Here is a 21635-nt window from a genome sequence, read left to right on the forward strand (position 1 = left end):
TGGATTTTTAACCGTTTATCATGTTACTCAGGTAAATTACCATCGGACATCCACTGTTGAAAAGGCCAAATGTATGTGTCTTTTCTTAGATGGGGGTAGTTCTCGTATTCGCCACGACAGTTCATTATTTCAGGATCCGAGAAGACTTCTGTAGTCCACCGTTTTGAGGGCATAAAAGGATCACAGAGGCTTTATAGCCTCATCTTGACCATCATCGTTTTATTCATCAATATAAAACTAGAAGATGCGCAAACACTTTGTGTGATAACAATTTCATTTTCTTTTTGTTTTTTATTAAGGAGTGTGATTAGTTTTTAAAATTTTTAAAAAGAATATGAGACAATGATGATGTAATCTATTAATAAGGGCATATTTTTCTTAATATTACATAATTACCATTTTGCCCTCATTAGGTAAATATTATGCATCAAAAGTGAGGGAAAAAAAAAAGAAAAATAGAGATATGATTGTCATTTTCTCAAAACTTACCAAATTACTATTTTGCCCTCCTTATGTAAATATTGTGTATCAAAAAGTGAGGTCAAAATTGAAAAAAAGTGACAAAAATTTGACAATGAGGGTTCTCTTAATAATAGTATAAATATGAGCTTAAAATTCATTATTAACCATTGAGTTACCGTACGGTGGTTCACATCTTATGATCTTTGATTAAGATGCAATGGGCAGTTGTTTATGGTACCTTTGAATAATTTTCTACCCATCATGACCATTCAATAGACCTGGCAGTTTCTAACACGACACGAAAATAACGGGTTTCAGGTCAATACGATAACTAATCGTGTTATTATCGGGTGACCCGTTAGGAACCAGTTAATAATAGGTTCTTAACGGTGTATACACGCGGCTAACACGTGGGTAATCCGTTTCGAACCGTTAAGAAATTTTTTTTTTATAATTTTAAAGTTTAATTCCTAAAAGATTTATTATAAAATACAATAGCCATATTAATATATACAATATATTCTATATTAAACATATAGTTTTGTATTATTATTCTATATAAGTTAAAAAAAAAGTTTTAGTCTTTATTTATTTTTATTATGAGAGTTCCTTATGATCATTACTAGGATAAATTTTACTTAACATATTGTTGTTCAAAATTAAAATAAACTAGTATATTATTTGTATAGGCAAGAACTAAGAAGACATACATACAAGTACGAAAAATGTGAAAGAATATATAAACACTCGTGATTCATCATTATTCCTCCATGAGTAGATAATTGTTACACTTACATTATCGTTTAGATTTTTAAAATCCTCCAAACCCTCATGAATAATGTATTTTATTTGAGGGTAAAATTAATAATAATTATTGTAGAAGTGTAAAAACTGTAAAAAAAAATATACAATCACTCATAGTGACAAGCTTTACAATTTTCATGAAGGGGTCAACTTCGAAATCCAACACTATAATTAACCTTAAATTTATATATAACTGTCGATTGTCATTTACGTTTTGTTATTCTTACTGAATTTCATTTTTTAAATTTTCTTTTTTGAAAACATGATCATATGACAGATGTAAAAAGATGAACGGTTCAGATCTTTGATATCACGTTTCGATAATTGAAGGGTTTGATTGGAAGAAAATGTGCAAGGTTCCAATGTTCTACAATGTCCTTAATTTTGCAAATCTTTTAAACATTTGATATTTTGTAATGTTTTAATGTTTTTTTTTTATTATGCTCTTATTTTGGGTATGTAAATATATACTTGAAAGAAAATTGCGTTTTTATGTTTTGGATGTGACAATATGGTATGTATATACTTATTTAGTATTATGTTTTTTATTTGATTATTTATTGGTTTAAAATATCTTTTCCTTAATAGGTAACGAGTTGGGTCATATTACCTGTTAATATTATCGGGTTGATTTCGAGGGTCATTTTACTCGTTTATTTTAACGGGTGTTACACGATATGACTCGTTAAGATATCGGGTATGACACGAAAACGACATGAACACAGAAAACACCACACGAATGCTAGGTAATTTCAATTGGTTGGATAATAAGTGAACTATTATTACCAATATTATATATAGGTATTCATAAAGTTGCCATTTATTATAACACGTATATTTCATTTGATAATTGTATGAATGTTAAACAACGGATAACGAATTAACGACGGTGTGTTTTTAACCTCTTAATAACATGTCTCTTCTTATAAACTTTGGAAGAAAGAAAACCCAAATTTTGTATATTTGTATCTCATTTCAACTATAGTTCACATAAACAATCCAATTAAGATATCAAAATTGGTCAATTACAAGACATATATTATGAGTTAAGAGTATTAGTAGTAAGAGTTCGATTCCATCATCTCACTGTCAACTGTATAACAAGAAAAGATAATAGGAGGGACCCCTACTATTGCATTCGAGACTCAAAGATCTTACTAGGTTTGTCGCCAAACGTATTAGTTTTGTGGTTCTAAACCAGTTATGCGACAACCACAAGCATTACAAATTAGTGGTGTTCTCCAGTTGACATGATGGATACATAATTATGATTTTGATTTATCATATAATTCAACCCAATTCATCCCCTCAAATTCCATTAATGTTGCGACTACAACATATTTGTACTACAATTTAATATCACACGACGTGACATGTGACAAATTCAATCAAACACAAACCAAGTAAAATCACTTTGACAAAGAAGAAATCATTAATTAGGATAATGCTAAGGAAGCTAAAATTTTAAACTAAATTTGCAAATTAAATGATGTATCACTAATAGAAAATAAACATGTTAATCAACACTTAAGTAATAATTCAATCATTAACATCCATATCATTTAGTTTGCAAAATTTAATATAAAAATTTGGTCTCTCTAATATTACTTCATTAATTAACGTAACTCTTATGCATCATCAATCACTAAACCAACGAGATAAAATTATTAAGTAATGTGGCGTTTACGCATTATTAATGAAATATGAAAGGGTAAATTACATTTTATCTCCTTAGGTTTGGTGTCAATTTCAATTTCTTACAACATCTTTAAAAAATTTCAATTTCATACATTTACTTATCATTTTATTTCAATTTCATACATCCGTTAGAAAATCTATTAAGTAAACTGTTAAGTGATGACGTGGCAAATATGAAATCCACATTTGTGCTGACGTGTCTGCCACATTTGTGCAACGTGGCTAAACACTTAATAAAAAATTTAAAAAAAAAAAAAAAAAAAAAAAACCATAAACCCAATCGTCTTCCCCACCCTTTCTACCCACCCAAGCAGCCCACCCCCAAATCAGAAACACTCTCTCTCTCATCCCTAGCTCCAAAAATCCAATCTCCCCCGCAACCTCCACACCCCACCCCACCCAAAACCCAAAAAAACCCAGATCGGTGTTGATCATCTCCAGACTCATGTATGCAATGGTTTCGACGAAAAAATTGTAGAGGTGCATGGTCTGAGCCAAAATTCGAGGTACTAGATGGCGATGCACTTGTTGTCTTGGGCACCGCAGGCGAAGATGAGGCCCTCCAGGTTGCGGTGGGCAGAGAAGGGAGGGTGGGTCCACTTGTCGGTCTCGGCGGGGATGGAGTCGAGGTGGGAGTAGAGGATGGGTGGGACTCGAGCCAGGTGAAGAGGAGGAGAAGGTTGGACATGGTGGTAGTGAAGAGCATCGGAAGTGGAAGGGTTTGGGCTCGGTGAAGGTGATGGGGTCAAGAGGGGAGGGAGAAGATGGATTTTTGTTTAAATTTGGAGGTGAAATTTAGAGCTTGGGTCCCCTAAAATATGGCCACAACTCCTCTTTGTGACCAATCCCTTCAAAAAGGTGAAATTTTCCATTCGACTTCTATATAAGGAAGAGGAAGAAGAAAGCAAAATTTTCCATCTGAATTCAAAATTTCTTCAGCATCTCCTTCTGCTTTGGGGATTATGTCATCGTTGATTACGATATTTCGGCGGCGATTGGGCAATGATTTGGGCAGTGGTATTGAAATTTGTAGAACTAGATGGTTGGAGAAGACGATCGAGTGAGGGAGGAAGATGGTGCGAGAGAGTGACGTGGGTTTTATTTTAGTTTAGTTTTTAAATTGATTTTTAATATTTAATTATTATTATTTTCTAAGTCATCAAAAACATGTGGGGCCTTAGATATGTTACATCATCACTTAACGGTGAGTTTAATAGATTATGAAACGGATGTATGATATTGTAATAAATTATAAGTAAATGTATGAAATTGAAATGTTTTGAAAATATTATATGCATTTGTAATTGCACTCAAACGTGCAAATTGTAATTTAACCAATATGAAATTATGCCCAAAATCTCGTTTGCTCCGTTTGAAAAAAAAAAAAAAAAAAAAAAAAAAAATCTCGTTTGCTTTGAGACAGCCCCTTCACGTACACCCGTTTTATGCGGCTGCCCTTGGTCGCCCAGCAGATAAGACCACCCCACTGTCACCGTGCGAGCCAACGGCTCTCAACTCCCCTCCCACACGTGTCGTCATCTCAACCGTGAACCAGCATCAGTCGCACAGAACCCCACCTCTCGATTTAACCCCGGTTAAAATCTAACACCCCATCTCAACATAAAATCCTTATCCTCTTTCTCTTTCTCCCTCTCTTTCTCTAATTTCTGCATACCTGCAACGAATAAGCTCGCTAATGGAGTCTCAGATCTGATCTAGACGACGCCGTTTCCCTTCCTCTGCTTCTCTCTCTCTCTCTGTTTCGCTGTTTATCCAGCTGCTTCGAATCCAGAGAAGTCGGAAGAGCAACGTCGTTTTAGTGCTTTTCGACCAGATTGAGCTGCGGGAAATGCCGAAAAGGGCGAACTCTTTTCCCGAGGAGGTTCTGGAGTACGTGTTCTCGTTCATACAGACTGACCAGGACCGGAACTCGATTTCGACGGTGTGCAAGTCGTGGTACGAGATCGAACGGTGGTGCAGGCGGAGGATTTTCATCGGGAACTGCTACGCCGTCAGCCCTAGGATGCTGATCAGGCGGTTCCCGGACGTTAGATCCATTGAGCTCAAAGGAAAGCCTCACTTCGCCGACTTCAATCTGGTCCCGGAAGGCTGGGGTGGGTACGTGTACCCTTGGATCGCCGCCATGGCCAGCGCCTACCCTTGGCTTGAAGAGATCAAGCTCAAGAGGATGGTCGTCACCGACGAGACCTTGGAGCTGATTGCCAAGTCCTTCAAGAATATGAAGCTCCTCGTGCTTTCGTCCTGTGAGGGATTCAGTACTGACGGACTCGCCGCCATTGCTGCCAATTGCAGGTATCTCTCTCTGCTTCCGTATCTTTGGTTTGCACTGTATTTGCTTTTGATGGGAAATGAAAGCTTGAGCTTTGCTTGTTCAATGATACTTTGTTTATTTGAACAATTTGTGGGTTCCTTTTGGTTGCTGAGGATGATTTAAGTGTTCAAAAGCATTAAAGTTTGAATCTTTCGGTTTTTAATAGCGAAACGAGTGAGATTTCTTTACTCTACTCTTACAGCACGAGCACTTGAGCTGGAATTGCTTGAGTTTAAGCTTCCATTTATGGCCATTGGCCAGGCCTCAAATAGTTTCAACACCCATGATTCAAAAATGCTCAGTTTCTTGCCCAATATTTTGTATTTTGACATGTTTGCTCTGTGAGGAGTGTTAAGTAAATGTGTAAAGATATCTAATTTGGTTGGTTTAGAGCTGCACATTGTTGCCTTTGATGGTCGTTTGCAGGAGATAATTTCCCAGTTTTGGGTAGTCCCAGTTGTTTTCCATTCTTGGATCTGAATTATTTACTTTTGGTGTTCTGATAGATTTGAGCGGTAACTTCTTGTTCTGTGAATGTGTAATGAGCAAAGTCTAGTCAGGATCATTTGGGTTACTTTTTACTTTCTTGTTATCTGGGCTACTTTGTTTGATATGGAGTATTGAGATGTGAGGTTGTTTTCAAAGTTTTGGATGGTAGTCGTTCCTTGGACGCCGTAGATTTTTACCACTAGATTCTTCTTTGCTGCTCTAAGATTCTTTTGATCTAGTTTCTTATTTCTCAGCTTTTGCTTTTGGGAAATTATTAAGGAAATTACACGTAGTAGTGATGCATTTTACTTTTAAGAATGCTGGGATTGGAAAAAGTGTGAAGTTTTGTGTGTTGGTGATGGTTCAGTTTGTGGAAAAGTTAAATTTAGAAGTCTAGTCGCTGTCATTTGATGAGTTGCTAATTTTAATTAGGAAATTTGTTTTTGTAGTCTTGTTTCGTTTTATTCAATTTCTTCATTTAGCAAATTTTTTTTTTATATTTTAGCTTGGCGTTGTGAAAATTATCTACCTTGTCTTATGGGTGCACTCTTTCCTTTTGCTGATGCAGGAATCTACGGGAGCTGGACTTGCATGAGAGCGATGTGGAGGACCTGAGTGGGCATTGGCTCAGCCATTTTCCTGATACGTACACGTCACTTGTGTCCCTTAACATTGCTTGCTTGGGGTCTGAGTTGAGTTTCTCTGCCCTGGAGCGCCTGGTGGCTAGGTGTCCCAACCTGAGGAGTCTCCGGCTCAATCGTTCTGTGCCTCTTGACAGGCTAGCCAATCTACTTCGCCTGGCACCTAGGCTGACTGATTTAGGCACAGGGGCCTACTCAGCTGAGTGGCGGCCTGATGTCTTTGCAATCCTATCACGTGCCATCTCAGGATGCAAGGAACTCAAGAGCCTATCTGGATTTTGGGATGTGGTACCATCATATCTTCCAGCTATTTATTCGGTCTGCCCTGGGCTAACGTCACTAAATTTGAGTTATGCCACAATTCAAAGCCCGGCTCTTGTAAAGCTTGTTAGCCAATGCCCGAATCTGCAGCGCCTCTGGGTATGTCCTTTTTTATGTAATGTTTTCAGTCTCTTCTGCTTTTAATTTTTCTTAGGGTCCAAGGGTTGGATGCTTACAGATGCGAGTATGAATTTGATCCAATTGCTAATTTGGATTTGTAGCTAATTAAGGACATGACTACAGGTATTGGATTACATTGAAGATGTTGGCCTTGATGCCCTGGCGGAATCTTGCAAGGATCTACGAGAGTTAAGGGTGTTTCCCTCAGATCCATTTGTGGTGGAACCAAATGTGTCCTTGACAGAGCAGGGCCTCATATCTGTTTCTGAGGGCTGTCCAAAGCTCCACTCAGTTCTGTACTTCTGCCGGCAAATGTCCAATGATGCATTAATCACCATTGCTAGGAACCAGCCTAACTTTACATGTTTTCGTCTTTGTATAATTGAGCCCAAAATTCCCGACTACCTGACCCTTCAGCCCTTTGATGTGGGTTTTGGGGCCATTGTTGAGAACTGCAAGAATCTCCGGCGATTGTCCGTCTCTGGTCTACTAACTGATCAAGCATTTGATTATATCGGAACCTATGGTAAAAAGTTGGAGATGCTGTCTATAGCCTTTGCCGGAGATAGTGACTTGGGGCTTCATCATATATTGTCTGGGTGCGATAATCTTCGGAAATTGGAGATCAGGGACTGTCCTTTTGGTGACAAGGCTCTTTTGGCCAATGCTGCAAAGCTGGAGACAATGCGATCCCTTTGGATGTCTTCATGCTCGGTGAGTTATGGAGCATGTAAGCTACTTGGCCAGAGGTTGCCGAGGCTTAATGTTGAAGTTATTGATGAGAGGGGGCACCCAGAATCCAGGCCGGAGAACTCTCCCGTTGAAAAGCTCTACATCTATAGGTCCGTTGCAGGGCCAAGGTTTGACATGCCTGGTTTTGTTTGGACCATGGATGAAGATTCGGCATTGAGGGTTACTTGACACGGGCGAATCTCCACGATTCAAACCCTCTGGATGTCTTGGATGGGTGTTGGCAGGTACACACTCATGTATGGTACTTCAATTGTTTCACGTTTAATTTCATGGGTACGGTAGCTCAATATATATGCAGCTCTGATTGGAGCGTGAGGCGGCGGGGGTAGGGAGGAGAGGTATACAGAGGCTCGAGAGCTCGATTGCCATCATTTTACCATTGGCTGAGCTATGGGATACCAGTTAGCGATTGATAAAGTGATTGAAAGCTCGAAACTCCTGTTGTTGCAATGTATTGAACTGAACAGAGATGTATTATTGTTTTTCTTCTATTCGGCGTAGCCACCATTGCATACACTATGCAGACTTTTGCATATGTTTTTATGTGGCCCTTTTTTTTCAACAGGAAGTAATTGCCGTGTGAACCCCAAATGTAACATTGTTAGCCTTCTCAGCAAATAAAGCTTCATATTTTTCAACTGTAATTTGTAATATTTGATGCGTCTTTGTTTCTTTCTTGGAGCTTAATCTTTGATGAGCGAAACTAGATTTGGAAGCCTCTCGTGTCAAATGGGTTTGAGATGTAGTCACCATGCATACGATGTGTTCAAAGACGAGATATTATTGTGACGGTATATACGGGTAAGCTTGTCTTGTGGAGATGGGAAAAGAGAAAGGAAATGAACGAGGAGAAGAAAGGGAGTTGAGTGAGAAAAAGAAAGCTACCTTTGTAAATGGTCACACTTCAGAGTTCCGGCTGCTCTCTTTCTCTGGTTAATCTTATTGGGTGGGAGGGAGAGACAAAGGGAGAGGGGAGAGAGAGACCTAAGCTATTGAAAGAGAGAGAAAGGGAGGGAGAGACCACATACACAGTAGAGATAATAAGGACAGAGGTTGAAAACAACATGACACGGACACCCTCAACCCCACCAGGGCCACCGCTTACTGAAAACTGACCCAAAGAAAAAGAAAAAAGAGAAGCCAATACACAAAACAAAAGAAAAAAAAACAATTAGGTCGAAGTTTGATGTTGAGTTATGGCGAATTCTTATGTGTAGGTTGTTTCACTATATGTTGAATGAGGATCCTCTTCGGATCTTTGTGAGGATTCTGAAAATCCTCTAATCATGTTCATTCATCATATATTATAATATCAGAAATTATTTTAAATTTTATATTTAAAAATAAACACAAATAGTACTTGATAAAAATTGACTGCATGATTTACTACGAAAGAACACGATTACAGGATTCTCAGGATCTTCACAAAGAGGATCCGGAGAGGATCCTCATTTCTATATGTTTTGGCACCAAGAAGAAGTTTAAAATGTATTCTCGAGATCAGGACATGACAACTTTAGTGAAATTTACAGATTGTTATAGTTTACAACTTATTTGTTCTGTCAGATTTTTTTTTTTAATTGGCAAAATTACTTTGATTAATACGTGTTCAATACAATGATAGACTAGTCTTTTTAAAAGTTTTCAAATATCACTCACATGCCTATCTATTCATATTTCGTAGAAAAAATTGGCAAACTCAAGTCATTATTCTTGAATTACGACGGTTTATAACAACAAAACCATACGCAGCTACAGAGACTAAAGTGAAACTTCGTCCAAACACCCGAGACCAAAATCATACTTTATCTTAAAAAAAAAAAAAAAAAAACCAAGAAAAGTTGGTGAATGAGTGTGGGGCAATCAAATTTTGCAGACAATTTTATTGGATGATGATGGCCACACGTTTGAGGATATTCATTGACGATCATCATTTTTATTCTCCTCTTTTCTTTTTTTTATTACCATAATTCTTTTGGTGGTTTCGTCACTCTCTGCCCCTCTGATTTTACTGTTTCACACCAACAAACTAAGTGTAATGAGATCAACTCTAGATCTTCGTGTCCGATCAGAGATTCCGGCTGTTTAAGAGAGAGGTAAAAAAAATTTGGGTCTTTTTAAGTTTTTAAATTTTTATAAAATGAATTAGTGAAATGAGCTAAGAAGAGCTGCATGGTTGAAATTGAGTGTTCCGAACAAATACATCCGGAGCAATCTCAATCCCATCGATGGTGATTTCGTCACTCTCTGCCCCTCTAACTTTACTGTTTCACCCCCAGCCAACTTATCATGATATCCATCAAAGTAAGTGTTGGTTGTATGATGATGTAAAGTTGTAAAATGCCCTCAGTTAAAGTCGCAATGCATCAGGCTTTCGGTATGTGGTTGGACCCAGGGATTTTAAAGTTTGTACCAAAATTATTTACTGCACCTGCCTTTGCTGCCCAAAAAAGTAAATCAGGAGATACAGGTGGAGAGGTAAAAAAAAAAAAAAAAATTGGAAAAGATGGAAGGTGAATTATCGTGGAATCTAAGTATGCTAGATTTCGGATTCGAATCAGGTCAAATCGAAGTAAAACAGTTTAGGTTTTGGGACGTGGGGTTCTTGCCGACCCACTTCACCGGCCGAATGATGATCCCTAGCTGTATTTTCGTTTATCAGTATTTTAAATTAATCTAACCTGCTGAATTTGAGTGCATAGAAGAAGCACTTTCACTCTAACTAATTTTGTTACACTCGCATTTGCAATAAATTTCTACTTTGTACTAATTTATATTGCGACGAGTTTCTCCTTAATTCATCAAATCAAGGAATCCGTGTCATTGAAAATTAATCCAACGGCTGAAGTTATTATAACTTTTAAAACGAGTCCTGTTTGTAGCCATTGGATCAAATTTCTATGACATGGATTCCCTGATTTGGTGGATTAGAAGGAAGGAATTTTAAGGTGATGCCTTTCCAAAATTAAGATGTATAAGAGGTAGCACAACATCTCTAACTGATGTGGCTACCCCTACGTGTGCATCTCTCAACTCAAAACTCGGAAAAAGAAAACATAATGAAGATTAATGTATGGGCTTCAAATTGGTTGCTCTAAACTAGGACTTTGAAGTAGAGCCCAAAAGTTTTGGACTCATTGACCAAAAGGAGTTTTGGATTTTAAGGTAAGGATGGGTATGAAAAATCGACAAAAAAAAAAAAAACATATATATATATATATATATATCTGCACACACACACACATAACCGAACACAAAATCGAAATTGAAAAAATCGAAGTTTTACATATATATATATATATATATATATATATATATATATATCTGCACACACACACACACACACACACACACATAACCGAACACAAAATCGAAATTGAAAAAATCGAAGTTTTACCATTGCAAGTTTGCAACCAGCAACGAGCCTTCTTAGACTCATTTCAGAGGCATCATGTTCATCTGCATACCACCTCTGAACCATTTACTTTGTTTAATTTTCGTCAACGACCGCATTGATGCTAAAAAAGGTTTTTGTGAAAGAAAACAAATTAAACAAAGTAGTTAATAAACATTGCAAAGTTATAGAAGGCATAATAGGTACAAGTGGTCTAATATCTTAGTGGTTTAGTCGAACTTCTCATCTTCTTAGTGTAAAAATATCGATGTTCTAAAAATATATATATATATATATATATATATCTTAGTGGATAGGATGTTGAGTTTCCAACTATGCATTCCGACTCGAAATTCCTCCATCTTAAATTATTATTAACAATTTTAAATCCTTCCCCGCCTCTTAATAATAATTTTTTTTTAAATAAAGAGTTTTTATCATAAATGCTTCCTGAAATTAACTCTCACCATCAAGATGATTACTGAAATTGAAAATTAATCAATGTAGTCCCTGAAAATAAGTTTTGCAAATCAATATGATCATTTCGTCACAATTCTGTTAAAAATTTCGTTAAGTGCTGATGTGGCACATAAATGAGTCCCACAAGATTTTTGGGTTTTTATCACAAATGGTCCTTTAAATTGACCCACACCATCAAGATGGTTCCTGAAATTAACCCACACCATCAGGATGGTCCCTGAAATTGAAAATGTATCTATATAGTCTTTGAAAATAGGTGTCGCAAATCAATATGATCATTTCGCCATAATTCTATAATTTTTTTTTGTTATGTATTGATGTGAGTTTAATAATTAATTAAAAAAAATTGTCTAAATATCTTTTTGCACTATGATCCCCAATTATATATATATATATATATATATATCTTTTTGCATTATGATATTTTTTTTTTTCCTTATAGCAGGGCCTAATTGTAAGCCTATTTATCTTTTTGCACTATGAAGTTCTCTCTTTTTTCCAACCTTTTTTTTATTAACTATTAAATTATTAAGTGTCACATCCCGCCTTCCCTCGCAGAGATATTGTCCGCTTTGGCATTCCCTGCCCTGGACTAGGTCGCAGACAGCAGGGCTACCGCACGGATTTGTCTTTGCAAGCCGCAGCTCCAAAAGGCCTCTCTGAAAGGTACATGCAGGCATGGACATATAAGGCCCAAAGACCACGCCCTCACGGGCGATGTGGGATACTACAATCCACCCCCCTTAGGGGCCCGACGTCCTCGTCGGCACACCACGACCGTGAGTCTAGCTCTGATACCAAATTGTCACATCCCGCCTTCCCTCGCAGAGATATTGTCCGCTTTGGCATTCCCTGCCCTGGACTAGGTCGCAGACAGCAGGGCTACTGCACGGTTTTGTCTTTGCAAGCCGCAGCTCCAAAAGGCCTCTCTGAAATAAGGCCCAAAGACCACGCCCTCACGGGCGATGTGGGATACTACATTAAGTCTATTTATAATTTCTTTAATTTAATTAGACTTGTGTGTCACATTAGCGTATAATAGAATTTTTGATAAAATTGTGATGGAAGGAGTACATTGGTTTGAGACACTTACTTACGGGGCTACATTGATTAATTTTCAATTTTAGGGACTATCGCATGTCAATTTCAGAGACCATTTTGGTGTCGTGGGTCAATTTTAAAGACCATTTGTGAGAAAAAAATGATTTATAAGGCCCATTTATATGCCACATCAGTACTTAACAGAATTTTTAACAAATTGTGACGGAAGGACCACATTAATTTGTGACACCTATTTTTAGGGACTACATTTATTGATTTTCAATTTTAGGAACCATCTTGATGGAGATGGTCAATTTCAGGAAACATTTGTGATAAAAACCCAAAAAAAAAAAGACACAATTGATGATATTGCTTGTCTTCTGCATTTCCATCACACAACGCATTTCAATAAGGGTTGGCACGGGTCAAGCGGATCCAAATTTGGATGGACCAGATTAGATTGGTTTTAAAATGAAATGGACCAGACCGAGTATAGTAATTTTGTTACGAAATTGACGAAAATGATCTCTTGTTCGTGTAAGAATACAATGAACACATATAACAATACATTTTGCATAAAGGCCTTTAAAAAGTAACTGCTAGTGGCCTTCAGGTATCCAAATATAAACGATTTAGAGTTCGTTGTGCTCAATGCTCAACTGTTGGTTTCACAAAACCTCATGGCTCAAGCTAGCCTAGGCCTAGCTAGCCGCTAGTATATATATCTTGGTGATCTGGAGGATCTAGTGATCGTGACTGTTCGTCGTACATCGAGCGGTCAGTTTTTGTTAAGTACTATTTATATTTAATTTTAAATTTAAAATGATTTCTGACAGCACGATGTACGATAAACATTCACAATCGCAAGATTCTTGAGATCCCCAAAAAATGATCCGACAAGAATCATTTTCCGTTTGTTAGAATCACTAATTAAGATAAAGGGTGATTTTAACACTTCTCGTCTAGTCCTCCATACGCTGCCCATTTTTCATAGAAAAAACTGACAAACTTACGTCATTATCCTTGAATCATAACGGTTTATAACAATAAAAACATAGAGACTAAAGTGAAACTTCATCGAAACACCCTTGACCAAAAATCATACTTTGTCAAAAAAGAAGGTAAAAAAACCAGAAAACGTTGGTGAATGAGTGAGATGAGTGAGTGAATGTGGGGCAATCAAATTTGCCAGACATTTTTATTGGATGATGATGGCCGCACGTTTGAGGGTATTGACTGACGATCATCATTTTTATTCTCCTCCCTTTTTTAATGTTTTTGGAAACTTTAACGAAATTCATTTTAACGGGAAATCATATTTTTACACTAAAAAATCAATACTGATACTATTCACTTTATGCTTTATTTTGTCCTTATCGTTAAAACTTAAAGTTTTTCAAATCATTTTCATTAGATTTTTTTTTTTTTAAAACCATAATTCTTTTGGAGATTTCATCACTCTCTGCCCCTCTGATTTTACTATTTCACCACCAACCAACCCTAACAAAGTAATTGTTGGTAGTATGATGATGGAAAGTTGCAATGCTTCAGGCTTTCAGTCTGTGGCTTTGCCTAGTGATTTTAAAGTTTCTACCAAAATTATTTACTGCACCTGCAATCTACAACTCAAATCCTCTCACATATTCTTTTCAATTTCTGGCCGTCGAGTTAAATGAATGAATTTAAGAAGATTAATTAACAAAACTTAATAAGGATGTTTGGAAGGTAAAAAGGGGTGTGAATAACATTATAAAAAAAAGGACCAAAGTAAATTATTGTGGAATCCGAGTACGCTAAATATCGGATTCGGATCAGGTGTGTGAGAGATTCCAAACTCAGGTGTGTAACAGTGTAAGAGATAGCACAACTCTAACCGATATGGTAACCCCCACGTATGTCTCTCCCAACTCAAAAGAAAAAGAAAACATAATGAAGACTAATGTATGGGCTTCAAATTGGTTGCTCTCAAATTGGAGCCCAATAGGTTTGGACTCAATGACCACAAGACGTTTTGGACTCTAAACTCAAAAGTAGCTTCTGGGGACCAAGTTGTATGGATACCGAGGAGCTTCTACTTCGGCAGAAGCATAATGGTGCGCAGCTTTTGCCATTGCTGCAGGTTTGGAGCCAGCGTGGTTTGGTACTGAGGTGATTCTTAAAAAAATTAGTATAAAAAAAAGCTGAAAGCTGTTTTTGTGTTTGGTAAACATTCAGCTTCAACTTTTTTTCACAGTTTTGGATTAAAAAAGTCAAAAACAAGAAGCTGCAAAACCCAGCTTTGAACAACCAGTTTTTTTTTCACATCTGTTTTACATAAAAGTTTACCAAACACTATAATACTGCTTTTTTTTCTTTTCAAAAGCACTTTTACAAAAAAGTTTACCAAACACTCTACTGCTTTATTTCACAGCTGTTTATTCTCATAGCACACAAACAGTTTTTTTTCAAAGCAAAACAATACCAAACCAGCATCATGTTCATCCGCATACCACCTCCGAACCGCTGACAACTTTCGTGATCGAACACTGGCTCGTTTCATGTCTATCTGCGTGTGCTAGTGCGTGACAACATGACCGAAATGAAGTTTCGCTTGGTGCATGGCTGGTTCAGTTGTATCATATCAGCTAGATGAGTAGCATGCCTATGTTTGTCAACGGAACTGAAATCAATAAGCACCAGCACTGCTTCAGCTACATCAGATTATTAAATAAACAATACATAAGTAATTAAACGTTCATAGCAAATGATGAAAAGAACTATTCGAACAACAATATGTAGAGAACCGATTCGCTGCCCTAAAAGTATCAAAATTGTTTTTACATTGCTACAGGAACCGGAACTGCTCCTACCAAGCTTAGTTGAGTAGTAATTCAATCAACAACATTACAACCATCCAAATATCAAAACGAACTCTGAATCTTCGCGAACTACGTTTGCTTTGAAGAACCTTGAATAGTCTCCAGAAGATGCTGTATTTTGTACTTCATAACAGGCTGACCTTTACGCGTTTTCTTAAGCATCTTCTCTCTAGCAGACTTCCTTCGTGCTTCCGCCTTTTCTCGCTCTTCCTTCTTCGCCTGAATAATCGCCTCCCTTTCCATTCTTGCCTTCTCTTCATCTTCATGTTTCATCTCATACACTTTCAATATACTACGAGCACCGTACTTGTTTTTCTTCTTGTCGTTCTTACTCATCTTACTACCACCTCCAGTTTTGTTCTCCTCTCTACTATCATCTCCAGTTCCGTTCTCCATTTCACTACCACATTCAGTCTCGTTCTCCTTCTCCTTCTTACTAACATACTCCGCTTCGCGCTCCTTTTTACCATCTTTGGTTTCAATCTCCTCCTGTACACCGAAATAATAAACGACTTAAGATATCAACTCCAAACTTCGTTTTCACAACAGGATTTCAATTGGGTTTTCTTAACAACAATTCTTGTCCCTAAGTTCAAATAAAATCCAACTTAAGCCAAAGAAATCAAACCTCGAAGTGACTTATCGCCAATGGAGGATTGCTCTGCTGTTGCTTCAGTGACTTCTTATACTTGTTCACATACTTGGAATTCTTGTAGAATTCTTTCTGCTTCTCTGATACAAAATCAGAACGAACCCAGTTCGTTAAAATCATCATAAATTCATACCTAACAATCAAATTAAATAAAATTAAAAGAAGATCATATAAACAGGAAAATAATTGAAACAGAAACGAATAAAAATTAAAAAATTGAAAGAAAAAAAAAGAAGCAAAATTGAACAGAGTATAATCAAAATGAAATGAAAAGAGAGGGATTTTTATACTAATCAAAGCTGGGTTGAAGTAGCTGCTGTTCGATTTGGCGTTCACGAAGGCCTCGAGCGAAAGTCCTTGCCCGCCCATCCTCCTCATGTTTTTCTTCTTCTTCATGCTATTCGATCTCGAGCCGTTGAATTTCTCTCTGTTTTCTTCGTGCTTTGGGTGTCGATTCATCATTGCTGAGCGGAATTGGAAAAGATTGAGAAATTGATGAAGGAATTGGGGAAGGCGGACGAATTGGAAACCCTAATTTGCAGATTGGGGTCATGTAAAACCGTGCTCTAGTGCAAGTGTAAAAGAGAGACTCGCAGAGGATTTCCCCCAAGCAACACCAAAGCCGTTGGATTTACGTCGACGGCTACGATTTCTTAGTCTGGAAGAGAGGGATGTGCAGAAAATCGACGGCTATGATTTGAATCGACGGAAATAGAGGATTTGATCTCACGTGCATGACGAGAGAGAGTTCAGCAATACGAAATACGGACACATACTACATATGTCATCATATAAGTAGAGGAATACTTGAAGCAAAATATAATAACATATGTTGATAAATGAATTCCAATTTGTTGACTATTACTTATCAAATCTTGCTCTATAATTTGGTTTGATCTTGTAGTTCAAATAAGTTCGTATCATGACGTACTCGTAATAATATGGCATATTGTCCCATATTTCGGGCTAATTGAAAAATCTCTCGTGCATGATGACTCTCATACACACGCTTAAAGTGAGAAGAGAGTCTATAAAGGATTATATAATACCAGAATGAATGAACGGTTGCTCTCTAAATTTGTAGTCAGTGTCCATATGCAAAATGGTTTTTTTTTTTTTTTTTTTTTTTTTTTAACAACTTTTGCTAGGTTAACTCAGCAAATATGTACATTTTTAACATTCTATCATCATTTTTTTTTGTCGAAAGGATAAGACTTTATTATAATCTAATTATAATTTTTACATCTTTAGCAAGAATATTAAAAAAGAATTCCGTAAGGGTGTCCGCCTACTAGCTAGTTAGTGATAAAGTTTCCCTACATTTGTGATTAGATTAGAATTTTTATCCTATTTGCAGTACGAAATTACTTTGGTACGAAAATGCCACATGGTAGAACAAACCAATAATATTATTACCAAAGAAAAAGATAGGAAGAGATGCACGTTGACGTGATTTAATTAAAATCGTTCAAATAAAAGATGAGAAAATGAGAAAGAGATTATGATGGGAGATAATCCTCCTCCCTCAAAACCGGTATTGCAATACATGCACGTTTTCAAAGACATGCATGCATCTTATATGTATTTATAGAAAAGGAAAAACTATATGCATGGTATAATTGCTATGCTAATACGGAAAAGTACGTGATATTTTCTTATGTGATAAACCTTAATAAGGAAATTTAAACAAGGAAAAAACTGCAAAAAAGGAAATTTTTAAGCAAAGGAAAAAACTACTCATATGGAAAAGTACATAATTTTTCAATAAAAGTTTTAGGAGACTTAACAAATATTAATAGTATATGATAAAACTTAATAGCCTACCAACCATGGCTATTAAAATTTTTCATATACTATTTAATCCGCAACTCAATTTCATCACTGCATCGACCCTCGACACAAATATTAATACAAATCAAACGAGGACCAACGATTTGATCCGTCCGAAGCTCCAATTTGAGCTTATTGCAACTTACATTATACAGGTTGGCCTTGGCACTTTCAATGCGGCTTTTCCTACGGGTCCATTCAAATCATACTACTTGTACATTGACACTGGGAGCAGCCTCTTATGGAATCTCTGTGAGGATTGTCAAAAGCCTCGAAACGAATGCTTTCGTACCAAGGTACCTCCTTACCCTAGCAGCCAGTCCAAATCTTATCAGCCTCTCCCTTGCGGTCGCCATCCTCTTTGCAAACCAGGCCAATGTGTAGGGGATTTCTGCTCCCAGGACATTACGTACATGAGCAGCTCCACCATCCGTACCATTCTCGCAGGCACAATCTTCTCGCAATATTAACTTTTTGATTATGTTCCTTTGATACAAACAAAATGTTGAGACCTCGGTGCAAGAGTGATTGTCTGCTTTTAACAATTTAACATAGAAGTCCCTTTGTAGAGTACCAAACTATTTAGACACACAAAGTTAACCCCGTTACTGACACTCTTTAATAGAGGTCAATTTTGTGTGTTTGCATGAATATTATTTTTGACATAACATATGCTTTTAGAGGATCAACAAATATGTCATTTTTATGTCTAAAATGAGCACTACTGATTCTTATACATATAGATATTTTTGCATTTGCAGACCCCCTTCATAACATTTTTGTTTGGTTGGTTGGTTGCAGGTGAAACTTTCCATTTTTTGTCAACCAGTGGGCGGAAGGAGCCCGTTGAAGGCATAGTGTTTGGTGTTGTAAAAACTAAACCAAACAATGAAGCAATAAAGAAATACACAACACATGAATTTAGAGTTCATTCAATATAGGAACACCTCTCTAACAACGGAAGCTTTATTGAATTCCAACGAATACAGGAGAACCCACAAACTCAAAGTGCTCTCACGTATACAAACTTATGCCTTTCAAACTCTCAGACAAAACCTCTCCCAAAGCCATCTATACAAAACCTCTGCCAAATCAATCATGCTGGTTAAGCGAAAAAGTTATGACACATGTTTATTTATATATGATTAGTTTAAGATACCGCTACATAGCGTTTGAGTGTAGATAATTTCTCTTGTTAATGAAAGCTGTGAAATTTGAGTGTGTAAAGTTTTGAACTTGAAAGGTAGAAAAAGGTGAGAAGAAATGACGAGGCAGCAGATGACACACTGGTGGTTGTACGACAGTTACAGCATCTCCAAACGCTCCCCATGGCTTCAAACCACTCTCTCTGGTACCAATTTTTATCTGTACTAATTTGTGACCGTTGACATAGTTCTAATCTTCTGAAATTTCGAAGTCTGGTGCTTGGTTTTTTAATAATTGAGGTGGGGGAGTAGGGGGACCTTATAAAGTATGAAACTTTTATGCAATTTGAGTGAATAAGGTTGGTAGAATGGTTGGTGACATTGGAAATTGATTACCCAGTTGGGTGTTTTTTTTTTTTTTTTTTTTTTTTTAAACATGTGAGTTTGTTCTCCTTCATTAGTATGGACCTCTTGATCCCTTGCTCAGAGCAGGACGGAGGCAGAATAATGTACCTGCTATAGTTTCATACACCGTGACCTGAAATAGGAAACGAGGTGTATGAAACAGGGGCATCAAAGTCTCTCAGGTGGAGGGATCCTACACACGACGGAGTGGTAGACTAGGATAGAAACACATGTTATAACCATAACTCAAATGAGCAACATCACGTGAGGGTGTAACGATCACACTAAAATTACTCCAGGGTGGAGGGGTACCATTACACATGATGGAATGGAAGACCAGGAGGAACTAGATGGGATAGGGGTGGGGAAATTAACCCTGGATTTCACCCACCAAGAGATGTACTATATCTTATCATCATGTGACTTTAGTTCTTAGGTCATATGTAAAGTCACGGTTTTGATGATTAGATCCAGTACAATACTGGATCCTAATGGTGATCCTCACTGCTGTTACTGCACTCCACAGAAAATTGTTAAATTCTGTTTTTTCTATTTACCCTTCCAGAATGGTTTTTCTCTGTAGACTTTATGTGCTCTTTTTATATGTATGGCTTCCTTATGTTTTGGACCCACTTGAATCTGGTTATTTCCAAAAGAACCTTATAGGCACATAATGCATATTCTTATTTCTATTTTACAGGACTATATTGTATCTTAAACTATTCTAATTTAAGGGAAGGGAGGGTCCGAGGTCCGGTACAAGAGGGGAAACACCGTCTTAAGTAACTAACCTAACACACATCTGCAACACCCAATGTAAATCTATCAGTGTGTCCATAATTCTAAGTGAAATTGTAGCGTTTACCAACTTGTTCATGTGAACTATTCACTTCACCAGATGTTTTCTTTTGGAGAAAATTGATGGATGTTTATTTTTTTCAATGGCAGAGAGGCCATGCTAAAGCTGATTCAGGAAGAACCAGATTCATTTGCTCAATGTGCAGAGATGTATTATAAAGAGCGGCCGAAGCTGCTCAGCATTGTGGAAGAATTCTATCGCATTCACCGTTCATTGGCTGAGCGGTATGATCAAGTGAAGTCTGATTCCGGAACATGCTTGCTGACAACGATAGGTTCTCCATTCTCTTCAACCAAATGTTACTCTGAGAAGTCGATGAGCGTTGTGGATTTGAGCTTCGATAGCCACTCTGAAACCTGTGATGAACCTGAGAGGAGTATTCCGAGTCTGAAGTTGATGATCCTGAACCGGAGGATGAACCCCGAGTTGATGAAGAAACAAAAGAGAATGCATTGAGCAGGGTTAGCGAAGACGAGGTGAGGAAATTGAGGGAAACGATAGCGAGGCTTGAGGAAGACCACAGAACTCAGAAGGATGAACTGCAGCAGAAAGATGAAGTGAAGAGAGAGGTCATAAGACAGTTGAGTTTAGCAGTGGATATGCTCAAAGAGGAGATGTGGAGCTAAGAAAGAAGTGTTTTGCCAGAGAATCGCCGAATAATTCGAGTCCCTTCGCGCTCAACAAATTCACCGGGACATTTTTGAGGAATTTGTTTAACAGGTCTCCAAAGTCTCATGGGAAAATTGTTGCACTCTAGATGTTGTGTTTTACATGTTTGCAGTTTGTATATAATTTGTAGTACACAGTTTAGATAGATGTGCCTATATAACGGGGGCTCTCCCCTCTTATTTAATCCAATTAGCAATTCTCTTAAGTTTTTCTTTGTATTTACTTTTCAATTATTGTTATTATTCTTCTTGTGTTAATTGAATTGCCTGTAGCTGAATCATTTTCTTTTGTTCAAGTAATATTGATATAAATCATAAAGGAAGAACTCTCATATAGCACTATTAGCCCTCGTTTAATAGAGATGATTGGCTTGGGTATGACTATTCACTATATTGAAGGCATTTTAGAGGAACAAATGGATAACAAATTTCTTATTTTGTCCATGTTGAAGGTTACTCATGAAGAGAATATATTACTAATCCGCACGAAAATGGTAGGATTGAAAGGGACAACTGTTTTTTATGAGTAACCTTCAATTTATTCGATACAACGGCTGAAAATTGAAAGGGGAGTGTGAAAGGGGCGTGTGGATTTGCCATCCATTTCTTCTTTTAAAATGCCTTTAATATAGCGAATAGTCATATCCAAGCCAATTCTTTCTATCAAACGAGGCTTTATTGTA

General features: G+C 37.1%; 2 protein-coding genes and 1 pseudogene across 3 annotated transcripts; 2 read left to right on the forward strand and 1 right to left on the reverse strand.

Moving 5' to 3' along the window:
* Positions 1-4394: 4394 nt before the first annotated feature.
* On the forward strand, positions 4395-8258 carry LOC137715142 (protein TRANSPORT INHIBITOR RESPONSE 1). Its single transcript, XM_068454378.2, has 3 exons — positions 4395-5277; positions 6354-6846; positions 6991-8258. Exons 1-3 carry the CDS (start codon positions 4814-4816, stop codon positions 7786-7788), a joined length of 1755 nt encoding a protein of 584 aa, XP_068310479.2. The 5' UTR covers positions 4395-4813; the 3' UTR covers positions 7789-8258.
* A 6996-nt stretch (positions 8259-15254) lies between these two features.
* On the reverse strand, positions 15255-16666 carry LOC137716342 (uncharacterized). 2 transcript variants are annotated; one of them, XM_068455780.2, is made up of 3 exons: positions 16336-16666; positions 16022-16125; positions 15255-15882 (listed from the first exon to the last, which is right to left on the reverse strand). In XM_068455780.2, the coding sequence occupies exons 1-3, from the start codon at positions 16505-16507 to the stop codon at positions 15463-15465; spliced, it is 696 nt and encodes a 231-aa protein (XP_068311881.2). In that variant the 5' UTR covers positions 16508-16666; the 3' UTR covers positions 15255-15462. The 2 variants fall into 2 exon arrangements, with proteins under 2 accessions (XP_068311881.2, XP_088546640.1); XM_088690514.1 differs by having other exon boundaries at positions 16022-16178; positions 16336-16443.
* A 2472-nt stretch (positions 16667-19138) lies between these two features.
* On the forward strand, positions 19139-21158 carry LOC148697715 (protein NETWORKED 3C-like; annotated as a pseudogene).
* The last annotated feature ends 477 nt before the right edge of the window (positions 21159-21635 follow it).

This window comes from Pyrus communis, chromosome 3 (genome assembly GCF_041283825.1).
Source record: "Pyrus communis isolate YQ-2024b chromosome 3, ASM4128382v1, whole genome shotgun sequence".
Classification (NCBI taxonomy): domain Eukaryota; kingdom Viridiplantae; phylum Streptophyta; class Magnoliopsida; order Rosales; family Rosaceae; genus Pyrus; species Pyrus communis.